This window comes from Nipponia nippon, unplaced genomic scaffold (assembly GCF_047370975.1).
Source record: "Nipponia nippon isolate SJK-2023a ecotype South Korea unplaced genomic scaffold, ASM4737097v1 scaffold_3, whole genome shotgun sequence".
NCBI classification, from domain to species: domain Eukaryota; kingdom Metazoa; phylum Chordata; class Aves; order Pelecaniformes; family Threskiornithidae; genus Nipponia; species Nipponia nippon.
This window is the reverse complement of record NW_028262347.1, coordinates 119,282,073-119,292,560: the sequence shown is the minus strand read 5'-3', so window position 1 is coordinate 119,292,560 and position 10,488 is coordinate 119,282,073. Positions and strand designations below refer to the sequence as shown.

The 10,488-nt window shown below is 56.8% G+C and overlaps 1 protein-coding gene across 2 annotated transcripts; it reads right to left on the bottom strand.

The window, feature by feature from the left end:
- Nucleotides 1–660: 660 nt before the first annotated feature.
- EMX2 (empty spiracles homeobox 2) lies at nucleotides 661–8,507 on the bottom strand. Of its 2 annotated transcripts, XM_009476069.2 has the most exons (4): nucleotides 8,132–8,507; nucleotides 6,896–7,376; nucleotides 4,671–4,855; nucleotides 661–2,108 (listed from the first exon to the last, which is right to left on the bottom strand). In XM_009476069.2, the coding sequence occupies exons 2-4, from the start codon at nucleotides 7,284–7,286 to the stop codon at nucleotides 1,941–1,943; spliced, it is 744 nt and encodes a 247-aa protein (XP_009474344.1). In that variant the 5' UTR covers nucleotides 7,287–7,376; nucleotides 8,132–8,507; the 3' UTR covers nucleotides 661–1,940. The 2 variants fall into 2 exon arrangements, with proteins under 2 accessions (XP_009474344.1, XP_009474345.1); XM_009476070.2 differs by lacking the exons at nucleotides 4,671–4,855; nucleotides 8,132–8,507 and having other exon boundaries at nucleotides 6,896–7,682.
- Between the last annotated feature and the right edge of the window lie 1,981 nt (nucleotides 8,508–10,488).

The following is a 10,488-nucleotide window of genomic DNA, read 5'->3' as shown; positions in this document are numbered from 1 at the left end:
ACTGTGTACCCCCAGAAAACCAGCTAGTTTCCTCAAGGACCCAGAGCAACTTTTTTTTTTTTTTTTTCTCCCTCCACATCTTTAATGTCAGAGTTTTACCCTGTGCCCAGGATCGCTCCCGGGGAGCGGTGGGGAGAGCAGCAGCCGGGGCGCAGCCCCTGCCCCCCAGGACCCCGCTCCTCACCGCAACGACCTGGCGAGGGAATTTAAAAGACCGGGAAAAAGGGGGAGAAAAAAAAAAAAAAGGAAGAAAAGGTCCTCTGCCGCTAAATAAAATAGATAATTTTGCCAAGGAAAGCCCCTCTCCCTCAGCGGAGCGCGGCTGCTGCGGACCAGTTTCACACTCCCATTCGCACTTGAGTTTCTAACCAGGGAAGGGCTGGGTTTGGTGGTGGTGGTTTGCTTTTTTGTTGTTGTTGTTTTTTTTTTTTTAAAAGGTATTTATGTACAGCAAGTGGGTCTCTGCGGCTTATTTTTAGAGGTCTATTTACCAGGCAGTGAATTCGCTAAGAAAACGCGGCTCTGGCCGCAGGAATGCGCGGCGCGGCCGGGGGAGCGGAGGCTCCGACCGCAGGGGTTCAGCAGCTGAAACTGGGGGGAAAGTGCCGATTTCCGAGAAATTTGGGGGGAAGGGGAAAATATATGGCTTAAAAATTTAGGGCATATTGATAAATCTTTATTGACAAAATATTGACAATGACATACTTCTTGGAAGTATATAGTGTGTTAGAATTCTAACAAATTAAACACAAAACACAAAAATATTTACATTCTGGTATAGAAGACATGAAGGAAACATTTGTCACTTTTTTTTAGTAGCTCTATGATCTCGAAATATTATAAGGTCAGTGCTTGAAAATTGCCCCAATGAAAATGGCCATTAGAAAAAAATAAAAAAAAAAAAAAAATCACTCCGCGATTTTAAGTCCCTTTTCTCTGGATCCTCCCAGCCTGGGAGGTGTCCCCACCGCCAAACCTGGTCGCTGGGTTTGCTCTTTATTAATCTTTAAAAATAATCATCATCCGGTTTTGCAATGGGGATACAATTGGGGGCGGGGGGGGGGGGGAGAATAATTTGATTTGAATTTTTTTTTTTTTTTGGCAGCAAAAGTTACGACCAGCCCCAGCCTCCCCCCGCGTTCCCTCCCGTCCCTCCCCTGCCCCGCCGTGTCTCTCCGTCCGGAAGGAACACTATGCTTTGTTACTGCTACTTCATTTAGCTTTCACAAACACTTTGACGCCAGAAGTTATCATAAAATGTTTACAGACTGCACATTTCTCGTAAAATAAAATTAAAAAGCACACAGAACCTGTCTTAAAGGGAAAAAAATTACAATTCATTTCTGTCTTTAGGAACCGGGGTAATTTTTTTCCGTTTTTCTTTTTTTTTTTTCCTTTTTTTTTTTTTTTTTTTTTTTTTGCCCAGACGGCTTTTCACATGCAATTCAAGTTTCTGAAACAGGTGTGGGTTTTGGCTGCTTATGGAAATTTCTCTTTTAAAGACGGAAAAAACTGTGAAGTGCAAAATGTCCTGTAAGGTGGTAGTTTTTCTGGTTGGGTTGGGGGGGGTGTTTCTTTTTTTTTTTCTTTTTAAGATTTTTTTTTTCCCAAGATTTTTTTTTTTCAATTTTTTGACGTTATGCTTTTAAAAGCGGACTGCGAGAAACGGAATACCTGTCAATCACCTCGTCCCGGTGTTTTGGCTTTGATTGACAGATCCCCCCTTGCCAGAGCGGTGCCGGCAGTGCCGCAGTCCCGACCTGTCGCGGTCCGGCCCTCGCTCGCTCCCAGCTGCCCTCCCAGGCGGGAATCGCGTTTTGGATGAAGATCTCCGGGTCCCTTCCCCGCACCCCCACGCCGGGGGGGGGAGTGTGTGTGAGCCTTTAACACTTTCTGTTGGTGGGGTGCCTGGCTTTGAAAAGTCCAAAAAGTGCCAGTTTTTAATCGTCCGACGTGACGTCGATTTCCTCTGGACTGGCTTGTTTGGTGGCGATTCTCCACCGGTTAATGTGATGAGTCCCTTTTTTCTTCTGTTGTGAGTCTGAACCTTCCTCTTCCAACTTTTGCCGCTTGAACTTTGTCCGTCTGTTCTGAAACCATACTTTTACCTGCGGGAGGAAAGGCACCGGTCGTTAGCCCGACGCCTGCTCGGACGCCGGTGCTGCCCGCCGCCCGCTGCCCTGGACCTGCCGAGGGGCTCCGTGCCCTGCCTGCACCGTGCTCTGCCTGCACCGTGCTCTGCCTGCACCGTGCTCTGCCCGTTCCGTGCCCTGCCCGCTCCGTGCCCTGCCCGCACCGTGCCCTGCCCGCACCGTGCCCTGCCTGCGCCGCTGCCCAGCCGGGAGGGGGACGAGCGGAGCCGGGGCCCGTCTACCACCTAAACCCCTCCGGGAGAGGTGCAGGCACCCTGACCCACGCCCACCGGGCACTTGCAGAGGACCCACGCGTGTAGGAGTGGGCAGCCGCAGCGGTGCGTGGGTGCGGGGTCCGCAGGCGGGAGGCAGCGGCTGCGCACCTGGCGCAGGGCCGCGGACTTTCCGCGCAGGAGTAACCCCGCGCAATGCAGCAGGCACCGCAGGCGGGGAAAGCCAAGGGTGGCGGGGCGGCGGCGGGCTGCAGCACCCCGGCCCGGCCGTCGGGGCAGCCGGAGCGGCGGCTCTCGTTACCCGCGCCCGCCGAGGCGGCCCCCGGCCTCCCCCACCGGCGAAGCGATCCGGGGCTGCGGCGGGGCAGGCCAGGGGCGCCGGAGCGAGATCTTTCCCTCTTGGAAAAGAGAATAAAATGAAAGAAAAAGGCCCGAAATGAAAAACCTCCGGCGCTGCCCGCAGCGTCTCCCCGGGACGCGCCGTCCAGGAGCGATCGTCGTGAGCCGAAAGCGGCAAGTGCCGTCGTAAATATCCCGCTGAATTTGTGCAGTGCCGAATAAATCTGACTTAACCATCCGGCAGCTGACTTCAGTGCTTTAATTACAGATAGTATTGATCTGGGAACTATCTCCAGGGCTGGCCACACTTCTTGTAGCGGCCAAAGGTAAACATTTTTTTTTTTTTTTTTAAAGCAGTTTAAACTCTGGTTCTGTCTGAAAGTGCCTGATAAAGGCCCCAGCAAGGGGGGAAAAGGGAACTGGAGCATTTTAATAAGCTGGTTTAACCCGCTTCGCTGCCTCTTCAGAACAGAGACCTGCCTGGCCGGACACACATCTCTGCTGCATTTTCATATTCTCCAAAAGTCCCCCATTAAAAAGCTGAGCGAGGAACAAGGGGTGAGTTTAATTTGCTTTTAGTTTGCTAATTGAAGGGGAGGACGGTTCATTTCTGCACGCTGATCTCCCAAAAGGGAGCTCATTTGTAGGGGACTGGGGGTTTGACATCCGGACAAAAGACCCCAACCAGCTTCGGAATCAAGCAGCACAAAGACCACCTTAAATACAGCTTTCCAGTGGAAATAAGCCTGTGACCGGTCCCTTGTTCGGAGAACCTCATAAAAGTGGCGATCCCTTTTTATTGTTTTGTTAGGGAGACATTTTAAAACAAAAGCTCCAACCTCTTTATTGCTTCCCCCACGAAAAGGAGTTAAAAAAAAAAAAAAAGTGTTACAACTTAATCCATCCAGAGAACGCTGTGTTTACTGGGAACTTTGAACTAGGCTGCGGCTGGGTATTTTGGCTTTTTTTTTTTTTTTTTAAGTACAGTGCCACATACTGTAGCAGAGACAATCCCCATCTGCAGCCCTCTCTCCACGAGTCTCCTGGAAGGCCACAAAACAAAAGCCCGACACAACAACAACAACAACAACAACAACCAACCCCCCCCCAAAAAACAGCCTTTCTTCCGACGAGGAAAAACCCGCGTGAAAAACGCCCTGGCAGCGGCCCCGCTGCCCGTGGGTCCCGGCCGTCGGGGGGCACCCCGCGCCCACCCCCGTTCCCCCGCCGCCCCACGGGTGTCCGGCCTCCGTCCCCACCGAGACCCTCTCCCGGGGACAACCGGAGCAGCAACGGCGCTCATCGTCCCTCCCGACAGACGACCGAAATAGGCTCCGGTGCGGGTCTGGCCCGCAGCCAGCAGGGGGGGGGGGGGAGCGGGGGGGGATTCTTTGTAGTCCATAATTTCTCTGCTTTTATTTTTCACCTTTATGCCCTCCTGAAGCGGCTCCTCACATCCCCGCTGCCGGACGCGGGGCTAGAAACGAGTGAAAAATCATCCGAGAAACTGTATTTCTGCCGTAGGGTCCAAAGGGGGGGATCTCCCCTCCGCCTTTTGTTTTGGGGGCTTTTTCCCTAACATTCAACTCCTTCTGAGGGTCACCCCAGTCCCGCAGAAAAACGACCAGAACCGCTTTTCCTTTGCAGACTGCAGCTCTCGCCCTTCCCCTTCCCGGCGGGGCTGGGGCTCCGGCCGGGGCTCTGCGGGGAGACCCCGAGCCCCGCGGCTGCCCGCGGCCGCGGCCCCGCCACCCGGGCACGGGCGATGGCTCTCCCGAAGGAGAGAGGGTTTTATAACACCCAAGCGAGGGGGGACCCCTCACTCCGCCCCACCGGCTCGGGTCTGGAGGCCTAAACACCCCCAGAATTTGCCCCTATTCTTGCCCGCCTCTCCGGCCCGGCCGGGTGGGTTTTCCCAAGGAAATCCCAATACTTTCACTTTCCCAGCTGCCCGCTTCCCCCTTACCTGAGTTTCCGTGAGGCTGAGGCTGTGTGCCAGCTGTTTTCTCTCTGCTCCTACTACATAATGGTTCTTCTCAAAGGCATGTTCCAGTCTCAGTAATTGGGATGGGGAGAAAGCTGTACGGATCCGTTTGGGTTTCCTGGCCAGTGCATTGTGCAATAGGAAGCTCTCCGGGCTGGTTTCATTCCCTGGGCAACAGGGTAAAGCAAGAGATGAGCAAAACACCTTCCCCAAACGCACTCGAGAGGACTTTTTAGCGCAAGAATTTTTGTCTCCCCCCATTACCCGCAGCAGAATCCTCACTACAGTTTCTTTTTTTATTTTCAGCGCCTTTTTTTAAAAATTAAATTTTCCTTCGATTAATAGGTGGCGGGAAGGAGCAGGGGAAGGAGAGGACTGGGAGAAACTCAAATACTAAAACACAACCAAGGGAGCACTACGGCAAACAATAAAAAGCAAAAGAATTGGCCAGAGCCCGGCTGCGGTGTCTGCGGCTTCATCCCGCAGCTGCCCGCCTTCCCCTCGCCCACCGGCACCCTCGCATCTTCCCTCGTTTGTTTGTTTGTTTGCTATTTGCAGCCTCCCGGCGGGGCGGCGGGGCCCGGTGCGGCCCCGGCCGAGCCCCCGCCGCCCCTCCCCGGCCGGCCGGCAGCCGGCAGCCGCTCCCCCGGCTTCTCCCCGCTTCCCTCGCCCAAAACTCCGGCCGGGGCCTTTCTTTCTCCTCCCTCTCCCCTTGGTTTTGCCGCTCTGCTCCCCGGAGCGGGGGCTCCCGCCGCTGCCGGGCCCGTGCCCGCTGCCCCGGCGGCGGGAACCGGCGGGGAAATGCAGAAACAAACTTCGGGGAGGCCAGGGAGCGGCTGCGAGCTGCTGCGGGGGGTGGGGGGGGGCAGCCGGGGCTTTTCGGTGGGTCTCTCCCTCCGGCTTGGCCCTGTGATGCTTCTCCGGGTCGGTCCTTCCAAGGTGGGGAAGGCACCGAGGGTGTCTCTCCGTAAGTGCATTAAAAATCGTTGCAGGAGGAGGGTGTGTTGGAAATCAGGCTGTGGCTCAACACCAGGACATTTCCGCCTTTCATCTACCGCTCTTTACCAATCGCCTGATGACTGCGACAAATAATTTGGTGAGCGAAACCTGTAATTTTATTCTGAGAGGGTAATAATCCATTTTGTATCTCTGTCCGCCTGGCTTCGGAGAAAGCGAAGCTTTTCCAACCCGGCTGCAACGGCTCGGCTGCAGGAGGCCCGGGAAATGGATATTGCAGGTGGTTTGTTTTCGTTCGGAATTAATAAATAAAAATACCGAAAAAAAAAAAAAGAGAAAAAGGCATCGGATCCCTCCGAGCGGAGGCTGATTTTGTGTGTGTGTGTGTGTGTGTATAACGAAAGAGGCAGGGGCTCGACCCATTACGGGAGAAATCGGCTCACCCTTCGGAGAAGACGCTGCCGGTCGCAAAGGGTTAAACGAGGGGGATTTTATTGATCGTGCGCCATTGGATTTGGTTATTTTCCTTCAGCCGGTTATTAATCGCTTGGCAGCTGGGAGCCTTTCCCTGCCCGCACGGGCGGGATCGCCCCCTCTGCCCCCGGCCCCGGCGCTCCTCCGCAGCCCCAGCTCTCCGCGCTGCTCCGCCGCTGGGACTGGGGTGGGTTTTTTTTTTTCTTTCTTTCTTTTCTCCTTTCTCCGGGGTTCGTTTCATTTTTCCCCCGTCCCCGCTAACAAGGGGAGCGGCCGGATTTGGGGCGGCGGCTCCCCGCGGCCCCGGCAGCCCGGCCCCGGCCGCCCGGCGAGCACCGCCGCCTTCCCCGAGAAGCCTAAACCTCGCCACCCCTCCGTTCCCCTCTCTGCGGAGCGGCTTCCTTCGGAGGCTCCTCCGTAGCTTTTAACCCACCGGAACAAAAAATATCCACCTTTTCCTCCCTGCTTTTAATCGGGGCGAGAAAGCCGCAGAAGTCCCAGCCGGCCTTGCCTTCCCGCCTGCCCCCCTCCTCCCCGGGAAACCAAAACAAACCGGGAAAAGAAGCAAAGCAAACCCAAACCCGAGCCCCCCGGGCTCTGACAGCTCCGCAAGTTTGGCGGCGGGGCACAAAAGAGCCTCGGCCCAGCCGAGCCCGCGGCTCCGGGCAGCGGCCGCCCGCCCGCCGCCGTCCCCCCGCATCGGCGCCGCGGGGACCGACCGGGAGCCGCCGGAGGATGGAAGGGTGGACCGGAGGGAGAAGAAAAGTTGCACGTACCTTGGAACCTGTGGCCCAGATACCGGTAGCGGTGTATTAGCCAGGGGTAGAAGGTGGAGGGGTCCCTTTGCTGCGAGGCGAAGAGCGGGTGCGTGGAGTGCGAAGCGGGCAGCGGGTGGGCGGCCAGGGCGTGGGGAGGGGGCACGGGATGGACCGGCACGGCCGGGTTAGGCGGGTGGGAGACGGCCTCTGCAAAGACCAAGTCCGGATTGGAGTAGACCCCCCTGCCAGTGGAGTGGAAGCTGTTGAGAAAAGGGTTCATCGGGCTGGAATTGGCATAGCTGAGCGCCGCCGGCCGGATAGGATCCTCGGAGCGAGACGCGGGCAAGGGGCTGTCTTTGGCCACCAGCGACTCGATGGTGAAACACCGCTTGGGTGTGGGCTGAAACATGCTGCCGCGGCGAGAGTCCCCGACCAAATCTCTGCCTGGCTCTCTCTGGTGCGCGGGAGGCGATCCGGGGAAGTTTGCAGCAGGGAGTGACTTGAGGAGGGATAGATACACACATAAATAGACAGGGGCTGGAGGAGAAGGAGGCAGCGGCAGCCAGCGGTACCCAAAAGGGAGACACACACACACGCGCACCGCGCACACACACACACGCACACGCACACGCACACACAAAAAAGTTGCTGGGAGAAGTTTCCCTCCTGCAAGGAAAAGGCGGTCGCCCCCCCCTCCCTCCCTAAGTCCAAAGACAATCCATGGATGTGATCGGCCCCTTCACAAGTTGTGCAAACGATTTGTTAGTTCATGAGCCTAATTAGTGCTGGGATCACATAAACAGCTTCCTCTGAAGCCTGGTAAATGGCTTGATGATTGGTCGCTATTACTCGCCTTGAGGTTGAAGGGGGAGACTCTTTAAAGTGCGTCAGAGGGGAGGCGAGGGCCGGGCAGCGCCATCGGGAGGGATGGAGCGGCGCGGCGCGGATCGGAGTGCGGCGGGAGCGCGCCCGCCAGCGCGGGGGGAGCGCGGGGACCCGCGCAGCCGCCGCCGCCCGCCGCCGCCCCCGCGCAGCCACCGGCCCCGCTCCGCTCCCCTCCGCACCGCTCCGCTCCGCCGCCGCGCTGCCCTCCCTCCCCTGCCGCCGCCCGGCGACCAAGGTACGGGGGGGACCGGGGTGCGTGTGGGGGGTCCGCATCTCCTCCCGGGGGGGTGGCGGGGGGGGGTTAGGGCTGCGCAGGGTGACACCCTTCTCCCTGCCACCTCTCGGGTGCTCTCGGCCCGCCGAGGTTACCTTGATCAGCCCCGGGGCGGCCGGGAGAGATGCCCCGCTTGGGAAAGGTTTCGTCCCGGTGAGAGAACGGGTCGCCCTCCTCCTCCTCCGAACTTATTTATTCCCCCCTTCGCTCCTCCGCGCTCCCCGCACCGCGCGGTGCGGAAAACAAAGCGGAGGGCAGTTGCATTATGCAAAGCCGGGGCACGCCGGGCTCTCGCAGACGGGACAGGGGAGCAAAGCCTCCGGTTCCAGCCCTGTCCGTATTTTCGCGATTACCTTTGGGTCCGGGGATGATTTTAGGGCTGAGTTCTCCTCCTCCCATTGGCTGGGGCTGCAGAATAATTATGATCACATCCTAATACTCTTGGCTGGTGCTTACTGTTTATTGGTAGTTAAGGATCTATTATCTATTCATCAGCCTCCCATTTTTGCCAATTACATTCTTCTAAAGTGAAGTACCAGCAGGTATTTTGCACATTTACAATTAATGATAAAAAATCTGGCGTGCTTTAAATCTATTACGCCTCTGTGTAATTTATCTTAAAGATGCGGAATTGCTAATGTAAATTAATGTTTCTGTTGAACCGAGGGACGGGGGGAGTCTTAAAACCAGCCTAGCGTTTCTTTCCTTCGTTCCCGGACTTTGTTTTCTATTTTCTTTCCACTTTGTACACAAAGAATCCGTTACTCCGCTGCATTAAAACATGCTAAAAAAATCGCTGTCTAAACGGTCCTCCCTTCTTTCCAGCAAAGGGCGAGCTGAACTCCCTTCGCCTTCCCCGCTCTCTGCTAAAAGCGCCCGGTCGCAGCTAGTCGATATTTTTAACGCCCTACCCCACCGACGGGCTAAATCCTAAAGCCAAGTGACAAAGCAGCGTGGGGCACGGAGGGAGGCGGGCGTCGGTGGGCCTTCGTTCGGGGACGGGGCTTCCTTTGTGCACCCCGCGCTGCCCGCACTGTGCGGAGGGCGAAGTTCCCTTTCCCTATGGAAGGCGGCTCTGCTCTCCAGGCGCTGGGCGGCCGCACGTATGGACATCCATACCCACACGTGGATACGATTGCAGAGACGCGGTGAGGGAGATGTTTGTAGGGAAGGCGCGTTGGCGTAACTCAAGTCTCCTGACAGATTTTGCCAGCGAGGTGCCCTTCTCCCAGCTCTCACACCTCTGGGAAAATCCTCTCCTGCCCGCAGACACCCGGGCACACACGGGCGCAGGGCTCCGGCCCCGCTGCGCGGAGCCTCCTGCGGAGGGGGGAAAAGGACTTCCCTCCAGCCCCACTCGTGTCCCTGGTGAATCGCTAGTATTTCAACTTTTTCAGTCCCCTCGGCCCTTTTCCGTGCAACTTTTTCCCCTCAGCCGGCGGTAACGCTCTTCTCGCAGAGACCTGGCGTTACCGACGTGAGAAAGTGCCCTAAATACGGCGGGTGTCTGATGGGCTGCTTTCGACTGAGGTCTTGGTTCCCGAGCACTGAAAAGGAAAAACAGGGAAACTTCTCCTAGGAAGAGCCGTGTTCTGCATCTGCGTATTTACACTTCCCCGGGACTGCAGAATGAATCTGAATTGGGGAAAAAAAAAAACCAACTTCAACTCCTTCTTTTCCTTTGCTTTTTTTTCCAGACATCCTGACATAATCACAGGGCTCCTTGGAAAACTGCATCAAGTAATTCAGCAGTTGGGGAGGGAGGAATTATATCCGTGTGAAAAAACCCTCACACACGCAGAGCAGGGATAACCCTCCAAAACGCTCGATACCTTTCCCTCTACCCTTTTTACCGCCGGGGAAATATCCCCTAGCCTAAAACCCCTTCCCGAACGGGGGGTCCCGTTGCTCTGGGGCTCAGCGGAGGGGGCTGCAGCTGCAGCGGGGAGCTCTGCCCTGCCAAGCCCGGTGTCGCCCGGGAAAGCGGGCGATCCCGGCCGCAGCACCCTGGAGGTCCCCGCTCCGCACCCAGCCCTGCTCGCTCTCCGTGCCTACGTGCGTACATAGCCACATCTCTCCGTATAGATATACGTGTGCGTGGTGGGTCCATACGGGCAGAGAAACCGCAAGTAGAGCCTGGGGAGCGCCGGCTCGCTCTGGGTTTTGTCAGAGAGAAAATAGGCCGGGAACAGCCAGAACAAAAACCAAGGGGACTCGGAATGGGATTTCCCAGGATTTTCCGCTTTCCCCTAAATGTCTGCACCGCTCTCCCACCCGTCGCCGTGGCCGTTTCTCGTGGGCGCCTCCGGTGCGGAGCCGGTGCCCGGCGCTGCCCCGGCCGGGGCCGCTGCGCTCCAGCCCGGGCTGCCCCGGGAGCATCTCCCGAAGCTCCTCTCTTGAACTTTTCCTACCCAGCGTCTTGACAGGCTGCTCTCGATGTCCTCTTGGCGTC

Bases quoted from the DNA above. Each gene is read 5' to 3' on its own strand.
- EMX2 (XM_009476069.2), bottom strand. From the start codon at position 7,286: ATGTTTCAGCCCACACCCAAGCGGTGTTTCACCATCGAGTCGCTGGTG. The intron at 4,856-6,895 runs GTACGTGCAACT...CCTGTTGCCCAG, and splicing joins TCTGGGCCACAGGTTCCAAG to GGAATGAAACCAGCCCGGAG. The intron at 2,109-4,670 runs GTAAGGGGGAAG...TTCCTCCCGCAG, and splicing joins TCAGCCTCACGGAAACTCAG to GTAAAAGTATGGTTTCAGAA.